The sequence below is a fragment of the Stylophora pistillata genome, chromosome 13 (assembly GCF_964205215.1).
Source record: "Stylophora pistillata chromosome 13, jaStyPist1.2, whole genome shotgun sequence".
NCBI classification, from domain to species: domain Eukaryota; kingdom Metazoa; phylum Cnidaria; class Anthozoa; order Scleractinia; family Pocilloporidae; genus Stylophora; species Stylophora pistillata.
This window is the reverse complement of record NC_142531.1, coordinates 5,087,501-5,114,605: the sequence shown is the minus strand read 5'-3', so window position 1 is coordinate 5,114,605 and position 27,105 is coordinate 5,087,501. Positions and strand designations below refer to the sequence as shown.

The following is a 27,105-nucleotide window of genomic DNA, read 5'->3' as shown; positions in this document are numbered from 1 at the left end:
GGACGCAAAACCCCATATTTGGAAAACAAAAGCAACAAAAGTTTGCGGTGAATTTCAGCCTCCTTCCCCAAACGAGGCTAGGTTTATTTGTTGACCAGAATGGGCGCCCGCGTGCATTAATTCAGCGAATATACGCTTAAGAATACCCGGATATCCCAGCGCCATTTTGTAATTTGTATAAACCGTGAACTGGTACACATTTTGTAAAATATTGGTATGTTTGTAAACTCTTTTCAAGTTACTTCTCTTATTCTATTTGTAAAAGTAACTTATTTTCGGGAATTCATTTCTACAGTTCTTCAAGGAGGATGTTTGGACCAGGATTGGACGGAAACAGACCGCGATGTGCACCATTTTGGGATGACTTTTTTGCCTGTGTAGTGAAGAATGGCCGTAATGAGCATTGGGCACTCTGCAAAGAATACAGAGAAGACTTTATGGAATGTCTACATCACAAGAAACTGGTACGCTTTTGCTGTATCTTCTCGTTTCCTTGAGTGACATTGAAAACGTTTAATTTCGTGCAAGGGATGATATGATATTTATTTCTAAGCACCTATATTTCATATTTTTGTGGATCCGTTTTGGCTGCCTATGATCTAACCACGAACACAACTCAAGGTAGATGGGGTGTGGAAATTTGCTTTGCGAATATTTTACAGTTAGAGAACACTTGATGAAAAACGTAACACTCTACTTTGCAAGGTAGCCTTTCCCCCACCCCTTGTTGTCATCCTTCATAATAGTGATACGCTGGGGGCAAAGTTTTGAGGGAATCAACTGGGAAAGAGTTCCATATAACCTCATGGATTAAATATCCATTCATTTCATAAAGACTAAATATAAAGTTTCTTTGCAACACTCTCTGCATAATTAATGTATGGGGTTATATGGAACTCTTGCCATCAATTGTTCTGTCTTTCATCCCATTCTCCCATTCACAGTAAGGAAGTGATGTTGCGTCCGTAGTATCTTTTTTCACTATTGATACATACTAACCCGTTTTTTTATTGGGGGGGGGGGGGGGGAAGGGGACAAGAAAATTTTACGATGTTTGTGTTGTCTTGTTGATTGAATTACCAACTATTCAATGTTTTTTCTCTCTAAAATTTATTAAATACCTGCAAGATTGGGAAAGGGGCTATGTAAAGTCCCTGGAATGTAAAGTTATTTTCTCACTTTGTTTTCCATAGTACACAAGAGTTCAAAAGATCAAGAAACAGAAAGAAAAGCTGATCAAAGCTGGAAAATGGCCACCCAAAGAAGAAAGTGCATAGTGTGCTATAGACTGAAAATTTAGGAATTATTTTGTACAGTAACTCTCTGTGATGTATCAGCTGAACTTGACATCTGTTTCATGAGAAATTCCCTTTAAAGATAAAAGCAGAAATTGTGCCTTTTTTGTAATTAAGGTGTTTTGGGTGAATGTCTCAATGTGAATGTAATTGATAGTAGTTGTTCGTTCAAGGATAAGACACTGACCAAGTCCATTGAGGTGAGAAGTTATGATATGCATGTAAGAAGATTGTAAACATTAAGGCAGGTATTTTGTGTATATTAATAAAACCATATTGTTTTCAGTTGCCTTCTTTTTTTATTAAATTGCTTGTTTCTACACTTACCTCCTTTTGAAATCAGTAGATTTTTCTGCAATATTTTTAGGCTGTTGCTACACAGGAGACCACCTTAAAAACTTTGAAATGCAGAGATGCATTCCTGTGTTCATTTATTTCATGCTTTAGTAACAGTTCTGTGATATTTTGTACGTATGATACTGGTGCTTGTCTTGTGTGTATACTCTAAAGAACCAAAAGCTGCTCTTCACTGAGGCCAATGCATATGAATAATATCTGTAAAAAATACAATACAGGTGGTACTGCTAAATTAATGATTGAGGTCAAGTTGGTGGCCCCATCATGAGCAGAGAATCACATTAGATCAAATGTATTCAATATTGTACATCTATGTAGTGACACTTGTTTAGTTAGTGTCTGTATGTTCTATTATTTACTTAAATGTTCCCAGGGATTGAAACTTACTAGTTTTAAGCATATCGAGTCCTATTTAACATCTTTGTAGCTCATGGAATAATTGTGTATCAATAATAAATCGTAGTGGATACATGTACATCTTCATGTAGTTCTTGTTGAGCTCCAATGATGTGGAAAGCCATCTTGGGAGGTAAATTCTAGTTTGAGCAACTCAAGTCCAGCCTAAGATTTTTGTGATGTGCAAAATTGTTGTGCGTCAAAAATATCTCAGTGGGTACAACCAGTTCTTGATAAGCTCCAATGATGTGGAAAGCCAGGTTGGGGTGATTCTAGCTTAAGCAAGTCTAGTCCTGCCTAAGGTCCTTTAAACTTATAGAATTTTCCTGTATCAAACATATTTCAGAGTGGCTGCATCTAGTTCTTGTTAAGCTCCAATGATGAGGAAAGCCAGTTTGTTCCCTGAAGAATAACATGCTTCTTTGATGCAGAACTGTCCTTTAACAGCTTCCCTTCCCCTTCATTACACCTAGATGAAATTTAAAATGGAGAAGTTTGTTTAAAATACCAAAAAAAAATTCTAATCTCAGGGCTTGACACTAACTTTTCAACTTACTAGCCAAGTGGCTAGTGACATCTTAGATGTTTTTAGATGTTACAAGAATTTCATTTGGTTTACTAGCCAAACTGGCTGGTGGAAATTGAAAACCACTAGCCAAAACTGAATTTCTACTAGTCTGTGGCTAGTGGGCTGCTGTTAGTGTGGAGCCCTGAATCCAAAAAATACCTTGCATAATGTTTCAAAGACTGGTATGGTGCCCTAGCAAAAAGAAACACAACCAACATTTTCATTTTAAGAAGGCCTCAAGAAATTTAATTCTGTGGAATCCTTCAGTGTTTGAATTATGTAACTATGAGAAGTTGAACTGTTGAAAAGCTAAGGCTATCTACTGTCTAGTATTCAAGTTAATTAAAAGTAATCTATCAAGATCAAAACATCTTCAACTGACTTGAAATATCTAACCAGTCCTTCTTCAGTGCCTTTCAAGTACTTGTCAAAAGTAGATGATACATTTACAGCAGTGTTCCAAATCTGGACCTTCAAAAAGAGAGTTGTTGTATGTGAAACCTTCATGTACATTTATTACTCACTATATTTCACCATGATGAATAACCAAACTTATTTTGCACAAAATCTCAGTTTAATTTTGTTCTTTAAATTGCAGTTAAAGTTAAATTTTGAAATGTTTTTCAGATACCCGTAATTTGAAGGTTGTAGGCAACTGGCCATTTAGATAAAACGAAAAATTAAGAAGGTTATCCACTTTGCATAGCCTTCAGTTCATTTGAAAACAGAGGATGATATTCTAGATAACTGTCTGCACTTTGCTACCTCATCCATCTGCCCTTCCGTGTGATTGAAGCCATTCTGTCCCAAGAGGAGGTTTGTTGATACAAAAAGGGATGACACACTGCTTTTCTGTTGGGCCACTCTGCCACTCACATAAAGAGTCTAAAAAATAATCAGAGTAAATCAGGACATATAGAGCCTGCTTTTCCAAGCACAGCAAAACACAATTCATTGTGTTTTGACTGGAATTTTTGTTGATTCACTAACAGAAGCTTCCACGTACAACATTTTGATTCTTGACTTTTAACAGCTCTACGCCTACGTTTTCCCACTTGGTTTATTTTATTTGAAATCCAGTTTTTTTTTTCTTCTTCCAACTTCTCAAACAAAGGGCATCAAGAAGTTTGCTTAGGTCAGACTTTTGGGTTTCTAAATATTCTGTTGGTTTGCTCTGATTTTGAAATAAGAACAGCTAATCTATTGCCACTTGGCAAACATTCAGTAATCAAAGAAGAAAATTTGCAAGTATTACTGAAAAAAAAAAAAAAAACTCACCTGCTGTTTAGTTTGATTGTTGTACTGAAAAGCCACATGTGTCCAGGTGTTGTATGCAAAAGATAGGTTGCCCAACATGCCGGTGTTGCCCACTGACAATTGTACTCCTGTAGAAGTAAGATATTTAAGTATTATGAGGTCAGATTGGAAATTGTGGTATATTGTAGAACTTGCAATCTGTAGACTGCTCGAGGCCAGCCATCATTCCAACTTCATCTTCCCAAAATTAAAAGACAGGAAAATGTCTTGCATACCAAGTAAGGTAATAAGTTTTACATACACACCTGACCTTCCCTCTTTAGAGCCAAATATAGGATTTGTATCTGGATTATTGATACAGGCCTGTGCAGAGCCACATTTTGCACTAAAACAGAAAGAAGAAAAGGAATGAATACAACAATTGTACATTAATTTTGCAAGAAGAATTATAGAATGATGTGGAGTTAAGTAACAGTTCAATTTATAGTCCATATTGAAGAACATTATTGCAACTATTTTGAGAACATGACATCTTAGGCAATAAAAAGTGACTTAATTGATGCTATATTAAGGAAATAACTGGAATTTTTAACCAGATGAGGAAAAGAGAATTGAATGTACTTAAAGCTAGGACAATATATCCACAGGATGCTGTTATGATAACTACCACATGCTGACTGTTATTTCAACTCAATGCAAATCTAATTATTCTTGCTACTAGTGGTTTTATCAACTAGTCGTCTACTCATTTATTTGTCAACAAATTACTGGGAGAATTGCAACAAAGAATCAATGAAAACACAATGAATACTTTACTTACCTAAACACAATGTCATCCAAGGCAACATCACTCCTATAAGATTTTCCTTTGGTTGCGGTAAATCGCACAGCCACAAGTCCTTTGTATGCCTGGTTAAAATAAAAACAAGTCATTAACAGAGTTCTCACAACAATAATGATATAGTGCCTGACAGCACACATGAATTCGATACAATTAATAACCCAAGCAGTATGGCTTTCAGTTAAATTGAGCCAACTTATTTAATCATTATTTAATCATTGTCACTGCTTATGTTTTTTTTTTGCCAAAGTTTGGATTGTGCTTGACACAATTAAAAAATAATGGCAAGAGAAAAAGTAATATGACAAAATGGTATTTTTGCCCAGTGCAATTGAAAATACACTACTAAAACTTTTTTCAGAGAAAAATAAATAACTTGGAAAAAAATTTTGATTTTTCATATTGACACCAAACATATACTAAGTATATAGGCATATCTGCTCTATAGGCATATATGCCTATGTTTTCTCACTTGCTTTATTATATTATTTTTGCCCAGTGCAATTGAAAATACAATACTAAAACTTTTTTCAGAGAAAAATAAATAAATTGGAAAAAAAATTGTGATTTTTCATATTGACAGCAAACATCATCCTCGGAGACCCAGGGGCTGCGTCGATTTCAAGTTAGGGCACGGAGAGCCCCTGGGGACATTGTCTTACAAGACTAGTTCCAAACGGTCGCAGTCGTTCTGCCATCTGATTGGTGCCAGAAAAGCTTTGTGTTTTTCTGCCCAATCAGAGTGAAGTGTGCTTTAGAGTCCTTTCGTGTGTTTTAACACGGACATATACTAGTAGCTCAGTTGCTCGCTTTGTTTGTTTGGACCGTGCGACGGAGATTTACTTGAGGTGAAAAGTTTCAGTCTCAGCGCACAATGTAAGAGAAATCCATCATGTCCGCGAAAATCTTACCAGAAATTGTACTGAATACTTCCGCAGGTATCACTAGAGAACGTGTTTTAAAGTTTGCGAGGTTTGTACACAACACGATGGTTGCAGTCATTGATATGTCGCTTTAAACGTTAAACGAGATTCAAGCTTAAATCTTTCTAGATTTTTTGCATAATTTGCTGTGACTAAAACTTTGCCAATCCCGGGAAGTTATTTCGTCGCACGGGCCACGCAGGTATGTCGAGCAACTGGTTCTTGCGCAACTTTCTGTGCGTGCCAAAATCTAATCTCATCTTCGCTTGAAAAAAAAGAAAAGCTGAGCGTGGAAACTTTTGCTTATTAGATGTGGGTAGATGATCCTGTTCTACTAAGCTGACATTTGCAATAAAGTAAACCCGCCCTTTCCATCCAAAATTTCTTGGTCTTTGGTTTTGTTTTTCCCACTGAAAACAGCATCGGATCGATTTCCAATGATCAAAGGTATTTAACTTGGTCTTAAACAATCGACCTAAGAGGTGAAATGACAATGACCAAGGGACAAGAAGAGAATCCGTGGCCTTCCTGGCTCAAGAATTTCAACACTCTAGGCAGCAGTTGAAAGATTAAACTCTTTCCAAAGCCCATCGGTAACTGCTTGAAAACATCTCTCCTTCCCGCGATGTTCTCGTTAATAAGTTTTTGTTCAGATTTTAATTAGCTAACCGGAAACACAGCTAAGCTTTCTCTTAGCACTTGCTGGAGGTCGTCCACGAACTCGACGTTCTCTGCAACCTTGGCCGTATTGTCTTTACTACTAAGATTAGATTTTGGCGCGCACAGAAAACAGAAAGCTACGTAGGCGAATGCGCCTGTTGCTCGACATAACTGCGTGGCCCGTGGGACGAAATAACTTCATGGGATTGGCAAAGTTTCAGTCACAGCAAATTATGCAAAAAATCTAGAAAGATTTAAGCTTAAATCTCCTTTAACGTTTAAAGCGACATATCAATGACTGCAATCATCGTGTTTTATACAAACCTCGCAAACTTTAAAACACGTTCTCTAGTGATACCTGCGAAAGTATTCAGTATAATTTCCGGTAAGATTTTCGCGGACAATCTGATCGACTTCTCTTACATTGTGTGCTGAGACTGAAACTTTTCACCTCAAGCAAATCTCCGTCGCAAGGTCCAGACAAACCATAGATTAACTATGGACAAACATAGCGAGCAACTGAGCTCCTAGTATATGTCCGTGTTAAAACACACGAAAGGACTCTAAAGCACACTTCACTCTGATTGGGCAGAAAAACACAAAGATTTTCTGGCACCAATCAGATGGCAGAACGAGTGCGACCGTTTGGAACTAGTCTTGTAAGACAATGTCCCCAGGGGCTCTTCATGCCCTAACTTGAAATCGACTCAGCCCCTGGGTCTCCGAGGATGAGCAAACATTTGTTCAAACAAGAAGGAAAATCCTAACCCTTGTATTTAAATTCCCGAGATCTGATTGTTTTAAATTAAAATTCTCCCCTCTAGCTGCTACACATTTCCTTGTAAATTAGGTACAAGAATTTGGTGATAGATCAAGACAACAACTTCTACCTGATAAGTTTGAGAATTCTTATCACTTGTTTGCTGAAAAATGTATTGATACGATAGAGAGAAGTTCCATGTTAATCACTTCTGGGAGTTAAAGGGTTGACACAGTGACTGTATGAGATTAACATCATTAACATGATTGTCTAAGAATTAAATCTCACTTATTCCACAAGACAGTGACAAAAATGAAAAGAATGGTAAGAATAACTTAAAACACACAAAAAATTCCTTTTTCAGAAAGATTTTGATAAAGATTTGGATCCATTTTAAAATTTTCCCTCAATTTGGAGTTCATATTATAGCAAAAAATCCATTATTCAAACCCTGGATATGGATGTAAAGCTTTAACATAATGAATATTTTATGACCAAAAAATAAACCAATCTTGTCACCTGCTTTTCATTTTCAATGTAAAACTACTAGAATAATTTGAAATTCTCTCAACAAAAAAATTATCTGTTTTCACAGAAAAGTGGTGAGAAAATATTTTCAGATCAAAATAACAAAGTGAAATAATTAAGAAGCCCAAAAGTATGGTGAACCAATAAGATATTTTAGAATTGTTTTCTGTTACTTGGAATAAATGTATAAAAAGATGCAGTGAATTTCCATGGAGACAAAATTCACAACACTTTATCAAGTTCTAAAGGTAAGTTCAAATTAAGTACAATTATTCACAAAAGGTTTTAAAAGAACATTTTAAATTTCTATCTCAGACAAGTTTTAAGAGTTTTTTTTTTCTATATTATCAGAAGATAACATGGCCTAAGTGAAAACTTGTCCATGTAGAGTGGAAAATCCATGGAAATGTGTCAAAAGTTTGGCAAATCTTGAATCAATTTTCTGATAACCTCAGCATAATGATACTCTGAGATCTGACATAAAATATCTAATTGAAATTCTTTTTACTCAAGATCTAGTAATCAGAAACAAAATTTCATTGTTAACTTTCACTGAGTACCAAAGGACACAGACTATGAGGACACAGAATAACAATCATCTTATGTCTAAATGTTATACAGCTCCATGTTTTCTTCATAATTGCATGCATGTATGTGGTCTATACATATCACAATACAACAAGCTTGTAAAGTGTTATTTGGTGGGCTTATTTTTTCATTATTTTGAGCCATGATAAACACCAAACTTTTGTTTTGAAATATTAACAAATTTAAAGAAAAAATCTTGAGCCACTAACTAACAGTATCAAAAAAGTTATGAATCAGAAAAATAGCATTATTTACAAATTTAGATAATATAAAAATATAATATCTTAAATCACACTTTCTTTGCAGCCTTATTATGTCCTCTGAAAGCCCTCAACAATACATGGGTAAGGATGTCTCAGCTTGGGAACACACCGAGCACGGCAATACATGCACAAGTAGTACATCATACTATGACAGCCAGTACAGCGAGAAACAACGCAACCAGAGAAAACTAGCTAACAGAAGCCCTGCCTCAAGAGGATATCCTAAAGAATGTGTAGGTAATGATTATCAATCATGCTATATTGTTAAATGTTAGCTCTGGATCATATTAATACATGTCAAATATATTGTCTCTTAGAAATAATTTGTGTGCACCAAACTTGTTTCGTATTCATAATCAGGATGATGAAAGGATCAACTTCCATTTAAATTTCCAAAATGCTTTTCCATCCAGATTTTGATGAATTTTCAACCCAACGAGATAATCGAGCTGTCAGATATAGAACAGCACATCAGCAGTGGTTACTGGACAATGATGCATTCTCATTGAATAGCATGAATGAGTGGCAGCAAGATTTACGCCGTTGGACACCCAGTAGCAGTGCAAGATATCCACTGAGAAGGAAGACACCTAAGCCACCCATTGATCCAGAAACATGTTAGTTCATTTAATGCTCAGCTCTATTTTGACCATGATTGCATTACTGGCACACTGCAAAAAAGTTTAAATTTACATTTATAATGACCTGTTGCAGGGAGTAAACTTATATATGGCATAAAAAGATTTTTTAAGTTGACACAATCCAGGAGATTAAGGCAGAGAGTGACACCATGTATAACATTTTAGAGTTGTCAAACACTGCGACAACATATGGCAACATATTAACAAACCATAATCACTGCATGATTACTTTTATTAGTATGCATCAAAAGCTTGCAAAAAGCACAAAAAACAAGAAATTAAATAAGCATGCAATTAAAGTAGTCAATTTTCCCTGTACCATATTGTAGTACCAGAGGACTCTCAAGTTCACATATATCACAGCAAAAAGGACAGACTGTGGGTAAAACGATGGATAATTGGAGTATTGGAGGCAAACAGATATAACATCACTACAAATGGGCAGAAGTCTAGAAAAACTTCTCGCATGATAGTTGTCTTCACGCCAGAGCTTTTTGAAGAGCCATTCTGTCAAGAAATCCTTGATGCCATTGAAGGAAAGATGGTGCTTGGTATCAAACTCAAAGACTGTGATATTCCAGACATGATTGCAAATAACTGCACAAGTTATATTGACCTAACAGCCACAGATCTCAGTGACTTGACTTTTCATATCACATTTATGTTCAGGATGAGGAAAGCTCTCAAGTTGCCTGTATCCATATGTTCAGCGTAATCCTCTTGTCAATTTTTAGGACATGTACCACGTTATACTATTTCAGTAAATGGTTTGAACCTATAGGGGCAACATGTGGAAGTGTAGTGCGATCATGTGGGTGTTAAGTTCTGAAAACGACTGTTGTCAGTGGTGGTGACTGATGTTTCAACAACCTGTGCGGAAGTCATCATCATGCAGAGTCAAGTGAACAGTTGTGATCAGTTGAATGTACTTAGTCCAGTTCATATACAATGATTGGTCAGTTTTGCCATGATGTTATTGGCTGTAAGACTCAAGTGGCATAAGTGGGTTGTGATTGGTCTGTTTTGTTTGTTGGTAAAATAAGTTAGGTGATTCTGTTTGGTTCATTTGTAATATTAATGTTGTGAATGTACTTATCTTTGTGTACAAACCTCAACAAGATCTTGGACAGAAATTAAGCATTTGCTGCAGCTTGAGGAAAATTTCAGACTTCTTCCCATTCTTTTAAAACGTTATTATATATTGAAAACAAAACCTCATTAAACTTTATGTTTGGTTAATTCCACACATTTCCAGGTCTTTTAAGTTTTTTTCTTTTTTCAAGAATTCAAGACCCTGAAAAAGCCATGTTATCACTTATTTCTAATTTTACAAATCAGCTGGCATGGATATTTCTCTGTGGAGATTTCACCCACCAAAGGACATCATTTCAAATTGGTACATACAGCTCAAACTTCTAGAAACATTACCAGTAGGTAACTGTAAATAATTTAGGAGGGAGAGAGAGAGAGGTGCCTTACTGAAAGATCAATGGTTCCTTGATGCCAAATGTTGCCTTGATCTCCTGCCTTCCTAAACACCATGAACCAAGTCTGATCCACTGTTTTAACCTCCACAGCAAGGCTCCCCATTTCCGTTTTGTTACTGCGATCATTCATATGATAGAAAAAAGTCGTGTTACACCCATCACCTGCAGCAAACCAGGGGGTTTCCAAAGAGGCCTGAAAAAGAAAGATTCTCCTGTAATACTGCATTAATGCAGGTACAGCATTCCCCCTTCCTACATGTATGGATGTTGTTGCTTCATTTTTGGAAAGAACACACACCAAATGCCCCTTGTGAAAATTCACCCCTTGAATGATAGCAAATTGTTATTGGAGTGAGAGAGTCTAAAAAAGAAAATGCGCCATTCACATGAAACAAAATTGTATAGTTACTAAAAGAAGGAATGACCTACAATGAGCTACAATGAGTTACCGTGGGAACAAGGAATGACCTAAAATGATCCACAATGACCTACAATGATTTACAATGACCTACATTCACTCCGACGAAGGGCTAACACTTGAAACATCAGCTTTTATAATTGTAACGGTGGCCAATTTACCATTTCAACTTTGTTGATATATTCAAGTTATTACAATGAGCTACAATGAGCTATTGTGTTACGAAAAATTGTGGCGTGACTAGCGTGACTTTGCGCGAGTTTGTCATTAGGCAAAAAAGTTTAATAAAGATACCTAATGAATAAACTTATCACGATTATTCCATGAATCAAGCTTATGATCCGTTCCGCACAAGATATTTACACAAGATGACAGCAACTTAAGATGACACAGAACGGCCGGTATAAAAAGAGTGAATGGTGCCAAAGAAGACTGACATATAGCCTCATGATGGTGTGATGACCTTTCTGTTTTGCTGTCTAAAAATATCAATGAGTTAAACTTGTTGACAGGCCAAATACGTCTCATAGTCTCGCAGTGCTGTGATACGTGACCTTATTAATGGTTTTGATCTAAAAATATCAATGAGTAAAAGGTGTTGACAGGCCAAATACAACTCATAGCCTCATGATAGTGTGAAATTATGGGAGGCTTGTTATGTAAGACTCTCAAAGACATCTTAAGCCAAAGGTTTTTAGCATTTTTTATTTATCATTATCGTCATCATACATGTCTCATTATAATACACTGTAAATTTATTTCCAAGCTAGAAATTCTGTTATCATTTGGCCTGTTATTCAGTAGACAAAAAGCCAACACGTTATGTTAATGCACACGTCTCAGTCCTGTTTTTTTTCTTTGCCTTTTTTCTAAAATCTCCATTTCCTTCATTACAGGGATCTTACAGTAGCTCATTGTAGGTCATTGTAGCTCATTGTAGCTTATTCCTTGTTTTAGTAACGATAAGACCAAAATAGGCAGAAAAACCGAAACTGGTTGTCCTAGTAATAAAGAACTTGTTAAAATAATGAGCGTCTTCTTTCATTAAAGGAGTGGCCTCGACTATTAAGAGGTACAGGCAAAGAGTAAAGATTAGACCAATATTTTTTGTCAAGAAGGGACAAATGCATTGTATCCAAGAGCAAAAGCAGTATACAACCCTGAAAATGCTTCAAGTTACAGAAAGCTGCTGAATATCTTTTACTTGCTATAATTTTCCTTTTTTCTTATGAAGATATATTACTATGGTGAGGAAAATTATCCTTCCATTTGTACTAACCCTACTGCCGATGGGTATCCCTGATGTCTCCAAAAAAGCATAATACCCTGAGCCTGTGTGGTCAGCAGAAGGACCAGTCTTTGGAGTTGGGGTTTTTAATTTTCTTAATACCCAGTTCCTCTCATCATCTGATGACTGTGTAAGAAACCCCAAATCAGGGTGACTGGAACCAAAGTTGATTGGAGGCAGAGCACAAGTGACCTTTCCACTGCAAAAGACAACAGATCCTAATAGTTGAACACTCAACTTCTGACCAAAGGCTGATGAGACTTGTTATGTGAAATGAAAAAAATTTCCCAAATATTTATGCCATCAGAAGTCCCTCAGAAATTAACATGTTCAAAGACAATGACCTGCACTCCAAGTTTAACAATTTTCAAAGTCACCATGAGGCCAAAATGCCTCTCTCCCAAAATGAATCACCTAGGTATACTCACTTTGGACCTGGTATCCATACCCAGGCAGCTACAGTAATGCTTCCAGATTTTGAGCCTCCAAGTAGATTACTGATCACTCCTAAATCTACATTACCACCAATACTGCCATTGAAGCTCATGGCAAAGTTACTTATCTGTTGACAAAAGAAGGTGGAAGTGACCTTGAAAAACAAATGTTTAGACATTCCAATTTTTGTACACTGCGTGTATATTACACAATCTTTTTTGGTTACTTCTTCACTCTACTCATGTATGTATGACACTTTAAAAATTAAGCAGCTGGCAATACAAATACACGTGTGCAACTCTGTCCTCTTGATCTGCACTGCTTCCAGTTTTATCTTCCTAAGTGAACTTAAAAGTAATAATAATAATAATAATTATAATAATAATTTATTGACTTATGAGGCAGAAATTCTATGTATATATATTCAAATGCACCTAAAAAGTTGTTCAAAGAGAGCAATTTTAAACTAAGCATTGAATGTAAGCTGGGGTATTATATGTTTTGTATCAGTTAATGCTCTGTCAGGGAGACTACCACCACCCTTTCAACCATTCTGCAGAAAAACTAAAAGCTGCTGTGTCTTGGCTACTTTCTTTTTCCAGCGTTTGACTATATGTTCCCTACTGCTTTTTCAATGAATTTGTACTGGCTCCATATTTCATATTTTCTTTTGTTCTGAGCTGTTTCCTTCATATGATAATAATGAAGGATTTCTACAGCGCCATATATCCTATGGCTCAGGGTGCTTTACAACACTTGGTGGCAGGGACTTGGCCAGACTACATTGAGCAGTTGACAATTTTTGAAAGAAATATATTCAGAGATCTGCTTAATATCAAAATCAAGGCCACACCACAACACTGGGAGTTATATTCCCTACTCATTGCAATAAGTGTGTGGGTTCTTTAACATTCCCTTGCTAACCAGTACAGGGGAGATGTCCAGGAGACAGCTGGGCCTACAGTTTTTTGTCCTTATCTGAGATGACTAGAATGTCTAACCATTTGCAGACGTCATAGCCATTAAGGCAGCACATTCTCTCTAGTTAATTTAGGAGCCTGAACGTTGGTCTGGTGTACGGCTTAATTAGCCCTCAACCTCCTGCACGACAATTTGGCACTTTATAGCATGAGCTGACCAGGTGGTTAATATGAGTTATTTGGTTTCATGTAACAATGCTCACACAAAATGACATCAATGTGATCATAAAATGAATTTTACCTTCGGTGATCCTGCATATAACTTTGAATAGTGCACTCCTTCTTGTGAAAAGACGTACATCCCTAGACGGCCACCTTGGTAACGTTTGTTTATTATGTTCCCTGAGTCTGATAACAGCTTTCCTCCCTTTCAGAGCATAACAGAAATGAAAAGCATGTTGGCTACTGGGTGATTACAGTTGTGCAGATTGATTGACCTTGGCTATTATTTTAATTAGGTTTAAGATGCAGATCAAGGAGTGATGATTGAGTATTTTTAGATTATATGGCAGAGTTGGATTCCAGTTTAAAAGTTACAAATTCCAGCCAACTTTAAGAAAATTGTTTCACACCAGTTTGTAAGGTCACTAATTAACTCTCCTAAAATATTCATCTGATGGCAAGAATGGGTACTGCCAAGCTGTCAGACAACTTCAGACTGTGTGAAAAACAACCATCATGGTAGAGTATGCCATTTAATGCAAAATTTTTCAAAAACTTACCCTGTACCAACGCACACGGATTCTTCCAGAGTCTGGGTCATGCAGTAGTCTCCAATGATATGCCACTCCTGCAATCCACTGTGGACCATCGTCATGCCACAGAAGGTGAGTTTGATTCATAGTGTTCCCAGTCTCCCACAAAGCATCACGAAGGTTCTCACCAGGTCCTGTACTAGAGTCAACCACCTGTATAGATCGACATACAAAATTTTCGTTCCTGTAATGTTAAAAAATATATATATATATATCCCAACTGCCTCAAGGTTGTTACAAACTGTAAAGACAAAAACAATGTTCATGAAAACTTGTTTTACTGTGCATGCATCTGACAGTATCTCAGACCATATACTACCATAAGATTAATGCCTCTTCTTGCAACAGATCTTGGATATGTCAAATTTGCTTGTAAATTGTAGGATTGGGTCTTTCTCTTCCAAGAGCATACATAGAAATGCCTGAAAGAAGAAGAAAAATTATAGGTCAGAAACACTCTCAATTTTATTATATAAAATCAATGGAATGTTAATATATTGGGGCACTGAAAATGTTATCAAAAGGGTGATGAGGAGATTTATACTTACAATTAAATTACCCCATATAATAGCACTTCTTGAACTAATGTCTAATTGATACAGAGCTCAACACTAATGGTAGCCAACTAGCCACAGACTAGTAGAAATTTAGTTTTGGCTAATGGTTTTGTGATTTCCACCAACCAGTTTGGCTAGTAAAATAAACTGAAATTGTTGTAACATCTAGTAAGTTGTCACTTATAACCACTTGGCTAGTAATTAGTTGAAAAGTTAGCATCAATTAAGCCCTGTGGTAAAGTGTTAATAGATAAATGAAGGAAACCTTAAGAGGCACTAATGCCGGTTTGTCCATGTTCTTGTGTCTCACCTATTACTTTGATAGCCAAACACTAAGCCAGCAATGTCATCATCATCCTTGTCAGATATGAAAAAAGTTCCACTGTAATCTACATGTCCAAATCTTGTGAAACTTATCAAAATGCCAGGATTCCTGAAAAACACAGGACACAGTCAAACATCATGATCGTACATGTTATTGAACCCTTCCATGCAACATGGAAATCCTTTGGGAATTTCATAATGTGATTTAATTGTCATTTTTTTGTATTAAACAAAATAAAAGTTTTGCTGCTTAATTCTGAAAGAAACAAAATTTTGCAATAATTCTCTGTTCAAGAACACAAAATTTAAAAAGAAAAATAAGGAAATAAAATATTATCCAAGTTCCACAAAAAGAACCAAAAAACAGATGGTTTCATAGAGATATATTTAGCAGGCCTGAAAACAAAGAATACTAAGAGATACTTGGTTTCAATATAAGAGTTTTAAGGCAGTAAATTTTTGCTGTGCTGTAGCATCAGCTTTTGTTTTTGTGGGAACTTACTCTTACAAATGAATGGAGGATTATCTATTTTGTTTAGACCATTGTATGATATATGTCCTCAATTTATTTTAAGAAACATTCTCATGGCAGTTTTAAGTCTCCCTACCCCCCCCCCCCCCCAAGCAATGTTAAAGCCAATGGTAACCATTTTTTTAAAGGGATCCTCCACTGTTTTCAAAAAATATTGCTTAAAATGCTCTTTAAGTTAGAGTAGATTGTTAAGACTGAAAAATTTTCTCCTCCCTTAGGTTTTTTGTTTTGGCCACTCAAAAGAGGCCTTCATGACCAGTTCGAACGTCCAGCGGTTGCCATTTTGATCAGCGCGCAAGGCTCTCTGGGGTGATGATGTAAAATGGTTGCTCGATTCCCTTACCCTAAGTAAAATTGATAGCAAAATGCCAAATTGCATTGCTTTTGAGTGTAGTATTCAAGCTAAAAACAGGAAAGGGATAAGACTCTTCAAAGCAATGCTGTTCGAAGTGCTTCAAACACAGACGTGAGTCTTTGGGCAAGGATGTCCTTCCAACAGCATAAATCCAAGCTTGTCGAATTCCTGCATCTTTCGGAAAATTGTAGAAACGAATTTTGGGATCATTTTTCCTGTTTTTAGCTTGAATGCTCCACTCAAAAGCAACGCAATGCGGCATTTTGCTACCAATTTTACCGAGGGCAAGGGAATCGAGCAACCATTTTACGTCACCACCCCAGAGAGCCTTGCGTGCCGATCAAAATGGTGATCACTGGACATTCAAACTGGTCATGAAGGCCTCTTTTGAGAGGCCAAAATCAAAAATGTAAGGGGAGAGAACATTTTTCTGTCCAAAAAATCTACTTTTGGACGCTTAAAGAGCATTTTAAGCGATATTTTCGAAAACAGTGGAGGATCCCTTTAACAGGATGCTTATTAATAAAATTGTAAAGGGAGAAGAAGATACTCTTGGCTTCATGGTTTCAAAATGTTTTTATTTTCAACCAATGTCCCAAAAGTATTTTTGAAGATTGCAGGTTAAATGTTTGACATATCACCTATAATTTTGTTAATAACAAGTAATATCAAGTGAAAAAATACATTACCCATTAACAGTTTGAACGATTTCTCGTCCATTGTCATAAACCATCCACTTTGGAGGTTTCTGAACTTTTCCCACACCATCTAAAATCACTTCCTGATACAAACTGAAGTCTGTCTTGTTTAAAAACTTGTTGACTGGATAATCATCCTGTAAGATAGTCCCCCCCCCCAAAAAAAAAAAAGAGAAAAAAAACATTAATCAGAAAATGATATGACATTAACAAATTTAAGTCTCTCATTGTGATTGTATGGTTGTAGAGATTTTTACATGTAGATAATATACTGTCCATAGGTTGTAAATGTTATGGTAACCATAAATGAAGTGACAAGCATGCAACCCTTTTCACCCGATGCTGATCCCTCTTGCAGTATCAGGGATGATGGTAATCTTCAGAAAACTTTGCTTTAAAAAATGAAGAATTAACTTAGCTGGTACTTACCTGGCTATCAGGAATAGAGTCGCCATCCGTGTCAAGAACACATACATCACCAATATTGTCACCATCACTGTCAGCCTGTTTAGATAATATTAAACACCACTTCACTCAAATTATTACTTCCAGCTTTCACAGAGATAGCATCTTTAAAATTTTCACTCTCAGGATCCATACAATAATTCTCTGTACAGTCTTAAATACATTAATTGTAATGTTAGTTCTGAAATTTGTGTGTTACATCAAGTAGCATACCTCATTTGATAGTTTCCTACATACTAGTCCCCTGACCAATTGCAGTGAGTGTATTGTATTGATTTGTGAAAAGATGTAACTTCTGAGTCTCTCCTTAGGGTGAAGAGCTGCACATTTTAGGATGGGAAAGTCAAGGACAGGCATACCTGATCTTTATTAGGCATGAGAGGGCAGTTGTCATTTATATTCAAAACACCATCCCCATCTTTATCCTTATCACATTCATCTCCAAGTTCATCACTGTCACTATCAAGCTACAGATAAAGAAGAGAAGATTCGTCAACAAATGGAACTTATAATGAAGGAAGGGTAACTGATTTCTTGATTAACTGAATGAGTGAATAACTGAGTGACTCATCAACAACATGCCTAACTGACTAACTGAAGGATCAGCTTTGTGGCTAGCAGATTGGCCAAAATCATAGGCTTTGCAAGGTCTGCTGTCAGAGCAGACAAACAAATGTGTGGGCGAGGAGAAGTCAACAGGATTTTCAGGGGGACTCCCTCCAATTTTCTCCCACTTTGCCCTTTCCCACACACAGACTGCCTGGAAAAGATAACTTGCTTATCTCTCTCACCTACTAGGCTTAGCAATCTAACTCACATGAATAAAGGCGGATAGTTTCTAAAGGAACTGTTTGGGGCTGCGTCGGTGGGGGTAACGAAATAATTTGAATATATCAACAAAGTTGAAATGGTAAATTGGCCACCGTTATGATTATAAAAGCTGATGTTTCGAGCGTTAGCCCTTCGTCGAAGCAAAAAATGGACGAAGGGCTACCGCTAGAAACGTCAGCTTTTATAATTGTAACGGTGGCCAATTTACCATTTCAACTTTGTTGATATATTCAAATTAATCTAACCCACAGTCTAGCTTTGAGACTTAAGTGACTGAAAGTTAAACTACCAGATAGTAAGATTTTCAAGATAAAAGAAGAACAAATGAAAGATCATATCTGACCTGATCCCCATTGGGAATGTCTTTACAGTTGTCCACACTATCACTTATGCCATCTTGATCTGCATCTGACTTGTCCTCACATGCATCACCAATCAGATTCTCATCAGTGTCAGTCTGATAAATATTGTACACATTGATGCAGTTATCGCATGCATCACCCACAGTATCTGTATCATTGTCTTCCTGGTTTGGGTTTGGCACAAGAGGGCAGTTGTCCCCATCTTCTACACCATCATTGTCTAAATCACTGCTTTCACAAGCATCACCAGTTCCATCTCCATCACTGTCTGTCTGGTCTAGATTGGGAATATGAATGCAGTTGTCACATGTATCCCCCACACCATCACTGTCTTTGTCTTCTTGATTTGGATTGGCCTCAAACTGACAGTTATCCTTGGTATCTGTGATGTTGTCATTGTCATCATCAATATCACAAACATCACCAAGATTATCTCCATCATTGTTTTCTTGTCCACTGTTGGGAATGAAAGGACAGTTGTCAATCTTGCAATCCTTTAATCGGCAAGGTAACTGGACATCAGGGAGACCATCCAAGTCAGAATCTTCCTCACAGTATTTACCATTACCAGCAAAACCCAGGTTACAAAGACAAATGGATTGCAGGTTGTTTGGTTGTTGGACACAGGAGCCATTTACTTTGTTGCATATGGTACAAATATCACCACTAAAACAAGCTGAAAGACATTGATAAATAAACAATGGTTTGGTTCATGATCTCTGGTTGTTATCTTCAGGAAAACATCCAGGTTTAAGCCCTTGTCTGGGTCACTTAGTGACTCCCAAAAATAATGAGCGTTCTCTCTACTATTCACCAAAAAATGAAGTGTTGACGCCTCTCTGTTTTCTGAGAGGGAATGAACTAGCTCACTGATGTCTCAAATTTCTTTTGATGTACAACATAAGCCTCCCTATTTTAGCCTTTATAACAACAGTCAAAAGGATAGAGACCTCTTGTATTCTACAGATTTGATTTCTACAATTATTATAACTGAATGACATTAATAACACATCTGATTTTCAAAGAATATGTGAACAAGAATCACATGTTTGACCCTAACTGAGGTATGCCTCATTTGTTTCAGCTACAACAGAAAGGTACATAGGTAAGTAAAGACTTACAATAAAATATCAACAATCATTGGGCTAATTTTCAGACACATTATTTCATTTTAAGGAAATGTCACAGACATCATTTGTATTATTTTGGTTTGATAGTTAACATTCCCATGCAATAAATGACCACAAATCAGGGAAATATTCCCTTACGTTGTTCTGCCTGATTGACACAGGACTGCCTTACCTCCACTCAGAGTTGTCCAATTGCCATCTGAGCCACACCGCACATAAGAGATAGTTTTGTTGAATTCCATATCACAGCTCACATCACAAGTATCCTTGTAATTTGTGCCAGTGCAGTTTTGTAGTTCCACAAAAGGTTCCTTGTAATAATTAACAAGGAAAGAAGAGTTCAGTTTACAAGACAATGCAATGTTAACCTTGTTTGATAGAAGCCCTGTGCAATTATAAGGTCATCTATTTTAAAACAACTCTGCCTTCTCTTTTATACAGCAACTCTGATTTTGAATTTCAGATTTCATTACTGAAGAGTGCATTATCAAACTGTATGATGAACTCACCATAGTTTTACATATTAATCAACCTGGGAAAGGTTTATTGGTGAAGTGAACAATCATTAATAAGATTCCAGTTGTTGGATTCAAATTCTATTCCTTTTTACACTGTAAATATTTTGACTCATGTACCTGATGGAGAAGTATGCCACAATCTTTTGGAAGACAGTTGGTATCTTCACCACTCCATTTTCCATTTTCTTCACAGGAGTAGATTCCACTTGGTAAGTTTTCCTTTTCATATCCTTCAAGGCAATGTATAGTACAAATGTCCCTATATTTTGTACCAGTACAACTCTGTGATGCATGTGGAACCTACACAAAATGATCAACCACAACAAACATTCATGAGTAAGACTTGAACTTGCTTCCTTGCACACAACATATATTTATTTAGAAAGTTAAACATGGCATGTTTTGGCCACAAATAGGCCAGGATCAGGATTTGGGGAGGTGGGCAGCACACCCTTGTCAAGAACCCCAAAGATTACCCCCCTCCCCCCACCTTTCTGACAGAAAAAACCTTCTGACCACCCAATATCACCAAGATAGACATGGAGTTAACCTGAACAATAGAGGGTTAAGGTGAGAATGTTATAGAGTCCATGCCTATCAGGAGGCCCAAAGATTTAAGTTACACCTAAGGAAATGTTTAACCCCAAGTTCAATATTTGAGAATTCAATCAACTACCTGAATAGGAGATCCACAGTCTTTTTGAACACATCTTGTTCTCTCACCACTCCATTCTCCACCTTCCTGACATTCAAAACTGCCAATCGTCTCATTTTCCTTTTCAAATCCCTGAATGCACACAGTCCAGCAGCTTGAACTGATAGCCTCTCCATTACAAACCACATGACCATCTTCCATAGTATGTAGAAACGGTTCACACTTCAATTCATTTCCAGTGGCTTTGCTTGTGCCAACACCATCTGATGTCTCATTGTTTGAACTCTTAGATGCTGAAAACATGACACAAATAGAAAAGAGATGATAACTCAAGAAGTATCACTTAATTAGATGAACCAAAATATAAGAAGTCCACTGACAAAATTCACAAAGGAAATAAAAAAATTGGAAAATACTAAATTGGAAGGTTTTTATTTTTGGACAGGCCTAAAGAGATAAACTTCACTCAGTCTGTGGTTTTGCCCTTGCAACACATCATCCTTGAAAACTCTATTTTAGAAAGCATGTTTGAGCATTCTACCCCTCTTGTATGAGATGATAAGAGCCACTAGCAAAATATTTGCCTGCAATGGTTGGTTTTCCGTACTTAAGGACAGGTTCTCATAAATGAACTAAGTGAGATTTGGGATACACTAAAAAAAAAACTGTCTATTCTCTGAAGTATCATAACGAGAATTGCAGTCACCAGGGAAAATAAATAATAAATCAATATTACAGATGACTTGCCAAGTAAGAATGGAATAGTTGTAGCCAGCACTAGAAGGACTGTAGTTATGGCAGCTATAAGAAGAATAGAGATGAGCCTTCGCTTTCTTTTCTTGTCAACTGCGTTGTCATGGGCAGAATCCTCTTCATCCACAGGCAACAGATTTTGCTGTGAGACACTTTTGGTGAATGCTTCCTAGGAAAAGGAAAAAAGGCATCATTAAAAGAGGCGTGCTTTTTATAGTAAATATTTAAGTAGAATTGATAAGCTCTTGCCAGGTGTTATAAGCTGGGTTACTGCTTAAAGCAGCACATTATCTTGGATATCCATTGTAATAGAGATATGAAATTATGGCAAAGGATTTCTTCCACCAACACTGTGTTGAGCAATCTCTTACCTCCCCAGAGAACACGGCAGTTGAGAACTAGGTTGCATAATTATATTCTACCTGAGGTTCAGACAAGTCGTTTTAAATCAGTTTTTATTAATAGATTTATTTTCAATAGTAAATAATTTTTTTCCTTTATTCATTCTATTGTCATGTTGATTGTTGCACGTCTATAACTGCACAATAATTCTTATTATTAAAAACTGGATCATTGGATAATGCAATTCAAGACTTTTTATTGGCTTAGCCATTATGGTATATCAGCCAATATACCATAATTTACAAATATGGTAAGCGTACACATCAGCTTAAAATCAAAAGGGAGCTAAAAAATCCAGTTTCTTCTTACAAAATAATAATTTCTTGGGGGCGTTTTTAATAAAACAATTATTCCACTCGCGCTTGTTGGATATGAGATGATAATAGCCAACTCGGCGCTACGCGCCTCGTTGGCTATCTATCATCTCATATCCAACGCACGCTCGTGGTATAATTGTTAATTATTATATGGCTGTGTCTCACAAGGACTGGGAACTACCGAATTCATGAATTTGATTGGCTGAAATCAATATTGAAAGCGGTCTAGAATTTCCCATCTAGACCGGCATCTAGACCGGTCTAGAAAAAAAAGGTACAAAGAATATAAAAAATTGGCATCTAAGACAGCCATATAATAAAAATCTTATTAACCGAGGTAGGTCAGTCTGTATGGGAGAATCTTGACCTCAGTCGCTGGTACAGACCTCGCTGCATTCGGTCTGTACTGACGACCTCAGTCAAGATTCTCCCATACAGACCTCCTGCTCTGTTAATAAGAACTAAATAAAGACCTTTATTATTATTATTATTATTATTATTATTATTATTAACAGATCTAAACAGAGACCAACCCCTTTTAAATTGGAAAAAAAAACCTGTTACCTGCATGTAACAGGTTACATCATTCTTTATTTTGATATAATTCATGAAGCCAGAATTTAAACTATTTGACAGGAGAATAAGTACTTCAATCATCTGCCACACCTACAGAGTTTGTTGAAGAATTTACAAAAGGGGCTAATCTCAATAAGGCATGTATTAATCAGTGCTTCATGATTCTGTAACTTAGCCATGTCAAATGTTCATTGCAAGGAAAGCAGTCGAATAAAAGGCTAAAAGAATATACACTTGATTGCCAAAATGTTGACACTTGAAAAAGCATTAGCTATAACCAGTGAGACTCAACTACTCTCTGGGTACACATGTACATGATAACCACCATTAGCATGGATAATGCTTTTTAGGTGTCTAGATTTTTCCAAGCTTGTTTCAGGTACTCCTTGACTAGAAGATAAAAATTTCTATTGAATCTGGGAGAGGCTAAAACTCAACGCGCAAACACTATCCATGATCATTCCAGCACCCCAGTGATCTGTTCCACGCTAAGATCACAGGCACCCCAAAACACTTGCATGAACAGAACTGCTGACAAGCCAAAACATGCTCTGCCAGAACCAATCCTGTTGTCATCCCTATATTGTTGTAATTTCTTATCATTTCAGCTCTGCAAGTCAGCATGGATTAAGGCAAACTGGTCAATGAGATTTAGAGGATCAAATAAACAGCTTGATGAAATTATCACTTTCCAAGAAAAATTAACTTGTACACTACATAAGGATTAATCCTTTTCAATCTCACTAAGATGTGACTCCTATTGAAACTTGTCAACCTTTGCCAGGATTAATAATGCCCTTGGATGAGCTCTCAATTGATTTAGTTCTCCCAATTAATGAATACTCTATTTCTGGGGCATGATTAACTTAGGGACAAGTAATTGAAGTGGAAAACTGTGTAAATTCTGATAAAACATTGATATTGAAGCATAGTCAGTATACAAATAACTTCATATCAATGTCAATTTAAATTAACTACTCAATAATTCATGAATGATAGATGAGGGAATTTAACATTAAAAAAATGAGTTTTAACTACCACTTCTTCACATTTACCCCATGATAAACTAGCACAGTAAAACAAAATTTGTCATTAAAGAAGACATTTGTTGCAACATATTGTATAATAATCAATTTAAAATTAATCCAAAAGTCAACCTTTGTTCTTAATATGTGCCAAATGTGACACTTACTTAAAAGGAAATGTGCTCTCCTTTAAAAAAAATCAGTTTTAACTACCACTTCTCTGCATTTACCCCACCATAGACTAGCAAAGTAAAACTAAATTTGTCACTAAAAGAAGACATTTGTTGCAACATATTGTACAACAATCAATTTTATAATTATTAAGCCAAAAGTCTACCTTTGTTCTTAATATGTGCCAAACATGATACTAATAATTAAAATGAAATGTGCTCTCCCTGTTCAAGTTATTTTAGTGTTTACCGACTAACAAGATCAAAGTTTGAACAACTCTGCCGCACATTCTAGCTGTCAGCTTTTTCTCGCACTGTTTTTTTTTCTAATGAGAAAATTCATGTTACCTTATAAGGCAAGCGTTTGTTGTTAGATGCATAAAGGCAAATTTCTAGAAAGCTACTGATCAAAATATTCTGCTCTTTGACAGGTTTTTAGAATAGAATGTTTATTGCAAAAGAATTAACAGAGCTATATTTTTCACTCTGACTTAAAGCTTTGTGAAGTTGTAAGACATGGACGTGAAAGCAAAACAGAAAATTAACTTTATCTTGTGTACTATTAATTGTACCATAGTTCTAATAAAAAGACTCAGAGCTTTGCAAAAGTAATAAGATTTCGTTTTTGAGGCTACAAATATTACATTTCACTTTACAAAAATTTGTCAAAGGCTTAACATGTAAATAAGGCCGGATGATTAACATTACTCAGAAGTGTGGGAGAATGAAAAAAACTCAGTAATTACCCATAGGGATTCAACTCAAAGATCTTCTGATTACATAACTGGGTGATCTACCTCTGAGGTTAAAAGATGGTGTGCATGCAAGAACACAACTAGATTCATATGTGACATTAGCATCCAGTGCAGTGTACTGCTGGGTCTGCATGCAATAATGTAAAGGTCTTGCAGGTAATTGAATATACCCCAACAACACTGACAGTCTTTTCCAGTCACTTTCAAACTTGTTAAGACTACATCAATGATTATAACTTCCCCTTAGTCATGAATACGTATCTTTTATTCTGGAAGAGATGGATAATTATGGCCGCATTATTGATTTTTATTACCCCCTCACATGTGATAACATAAGAGCCTGAAATACCTGACTTGAAGTCCAGAATTGGGACTGTTTTCATTTACACCGAGTACGGCGTACAACTTGTTGAGGTTATAAATGCCCTTTCTCTCATTCGCTGAGCGGCTAACTCCGTAAAATATTAGATGTAAAGATGCTCGCCACTACCTAGGTGTCAATTAAATTATTTTAACCCCTTTTGTCCGCTCAGCTTCTTAATTATGCTTCATTACTTTAATTTTCACCTTACTCGTCGAGTTTGCTTCAGCCAATTCCAACTGCACACCTCCTTGGCTTGCAGCCGAAACGACACTAACTTTGTTTCTCCGGTGTTTTTCCATTAAGCTGCTCTGTGGTTTAGTCTCCACGGTTTAACAAACATGTAACGAAGATTAATCAGATTTAAACTTCCTTCCTTCTGTCCTTCTGTCCTCTGCAGCGAAGTCGGTGATATCGCAAAGGCGACCGAAACAAGCATTCGATTGTTCACCACTCCACTTCAATTCATACGTACCCTAACGTGATCCTTGACAATCAAAACCAACGCAAACAAACTTGCAAGAAAACGCATTTCACTTGATCTTTTAAGCCCGCTATTTACTTTCTCTGTCATACGACCTGCCATGCTCCTTCAAATCACTCACCAGATAACAAAAACATTCTCTATCTCCTCATTAAAATGAATTCCTCCACAGCTAAACAGTTTCACAGGTGCATTTTCCATCACAGAAGAAACTTCATCTTTTCTTCCAAGTCTTCTTTCATCAAGAAATCCTATGCTGGACTGTTTTCAACAGCAAATGTTTAAACAATTTCGTCTTCCTTACCGGTTGCAAGTACAGAACACCTCTCCTACTTCTCCTTTCGTTTCCACTGGTTGAAAATGAATGTGTCTTGACTCTCCTGATCAATTCATATGCTGTCAGTAAACAAACAACCCCGAGGAATCGAATATGCAATAAAAACAAGTAGCAAAATCCAAACTTTCTAGATGTGTCATCGCGCCTGTATTTAGTTCCTACGATTTCCGGGTCACTGGTACTTTTTTTCCCGGGGTCGTCCCGAAGGACTGGAAAGGCTCCTAAGAGGAAGAGAAATTTAGGGCCGTTATGCTCCCGATAGAGGAAAGCGCTTCAAAGATTGATTTCACGCGTGTTTTCAAAGTTTTGACCATTTTGATATCTCTGAACTTCGATGGCGCATAATTACGATCTCGCTTGTCATGTGCTGTGTACAAGATTTTTTTTTTTCAAGTTTTGTTTTGCATCCCCCCTTTGAACGAACCATTGCCAAGCTTCCATGCCACAAGGACAAAGTCGATCTCCTGCTGAAAAATGACGATATTACGGATTGATTTAGGACGAGAAATTACAGCCTACAGTATTACTGAGGATAACATAAGATGCGCCATGTACTTAAAATATTATTTACGGAATGATGAAAAATTTGTTTTTATTCCATTGGGTTGACGAAGGTGCCATTCCGTAAAGGTGTTCAGAAACGCAAGTAACTTATTACATTGCTGGCAGCGCCCTTGGGCAAGATGAAGTGAATCCTGTGTTCCGATTGGCTACCCGAGCGGGCAAGATGGGCCCATCTTGCCCGCCCGGGATTGCCCGCATCGATCCCACGCATGAAAAAAAAAAATCGAATCAGAGCTATGTTCGTACTTCTTGTACAATGTCGGCGATAGGAACACAAAAAGCGGCAGAAGATAGTCAAAACAAAGAAAACAGAAACGACTCTTGTAAGTTTGTTGTGTTACAAACACAGTTGGCTCTCTTTCCCGACTCCCAGAGTAAACAAGTCATTCTTAATTCTTCATAAAGCGAAATCTTTTTGCAATATAATAAATCCTTTATAAGATGGCTGGATATTAGCCTGGTTTTTTTTTTTTTTTTTCTTTTCGCATTCGTCA

The 27,105-nt window shown here is 36.7% G+C and overlaps 3 protein-coding genes across 5 annotated transcripts; 2 read left to right on the top strand and 1 right to left on the bottom strand.

Annotated features, from left to right (window-relative positions):
- Positions 1–67: 67 nt before the first annotated feature.
- LOC148717348 (uncharacterized) lies at positions 68–1,580 on the top strand. Its single transcript, XM_088743070.1, has 3 exons — positions 68–214; positions 296–464; positions 1,194–1,580. Exons 2-3 carry the CDS (start codon positions 309–311, stop codon positions 1,275–1,277), a joined length of 240 nt encoding a protein of 79 aa, XP_088599196.1. The 5' UTR covers positions 68–214; positions 296–308; the 3' UTR covers positions 1,278–1,580.
- LOC111336807 (thrombospondin-2) lies at positions 1,572–26,208 on the bottom strand. 3 transcript variants are annotated; one of them, XM_088743067.1, is made up of 22 exons: positions 25,421–26,203; positions 21,615–21,789; positions 20,889–21,160; positions 20,330–20,512; positions 19,867–20,005; positions 18,546–19,240; positions 17,731–17,838; positions 17,336–17,410; positions 16,898–17,043; positions 15,308–15,430; positions 14,760–14,862; positions 14,408–14,593; positions 13,927–14,052; positions 12,699–12,832; positions 12,262–12,469; positions 10,557–10,757; positions 4,694–4,782; positions 4,179–4,258; positions 3,895–4,001; positions 3,382–3,501; positions 2,999–3,087; positions 1,572–2,517 (listed from the first exon to the last, which is right to left on the bottom strand). In XM_088743067.1, the coding sequence occupies exons 1-22, from the start codon at positions 25,526–25,528 to the stop codon at positions 2,406–2,408; spliced, it is 3,579 nt and encodes a 1,192-aa protein (XP_088599193.1). In that variant the 5' UTR covers positions 25,529–26,203; the 3' UTR covers positions 1,572–2,405. The 3 variants fall into 3 exon arrangements, with proteins under 3 accessions (XP_088599193.1, XP_088599194.1, XP_088599195.1); XM_088743068.1 differs by having other exon boundaries at positions 25,433–26,203; XM_088743069.1 differs by lacking the exons at positions 1,572–2,517; positions 2,999–3,087; positions 3,382–3,501; ... (1 more) ...; positions 4,179–4,258; positions 4,694–4,782 and adding an exon at positions 7,798–9,107 and having other exon boundaries at positions 25,421–26,208.
- On the top strand, positions 8,487–10,321 carry LOC111336797 (uncharacterized). The gene is made up of 3 exons (XM_022942955.2): positions 8,487–8,673; positions 8,850–9,053; positions 9,407–10,321. The coding sequence occupies exons 1-3, from the start codon at positions 8,487–8,489 to the stop codon at positions 9,790–9,792; spliced, it is 777 nt and encodes a 258-aa protein (XP_022798690.2). The 3' UTR covers positions 9,793–10,321.
- Positions 26,209–27,105: the final 897 nt, after the last annotated feature.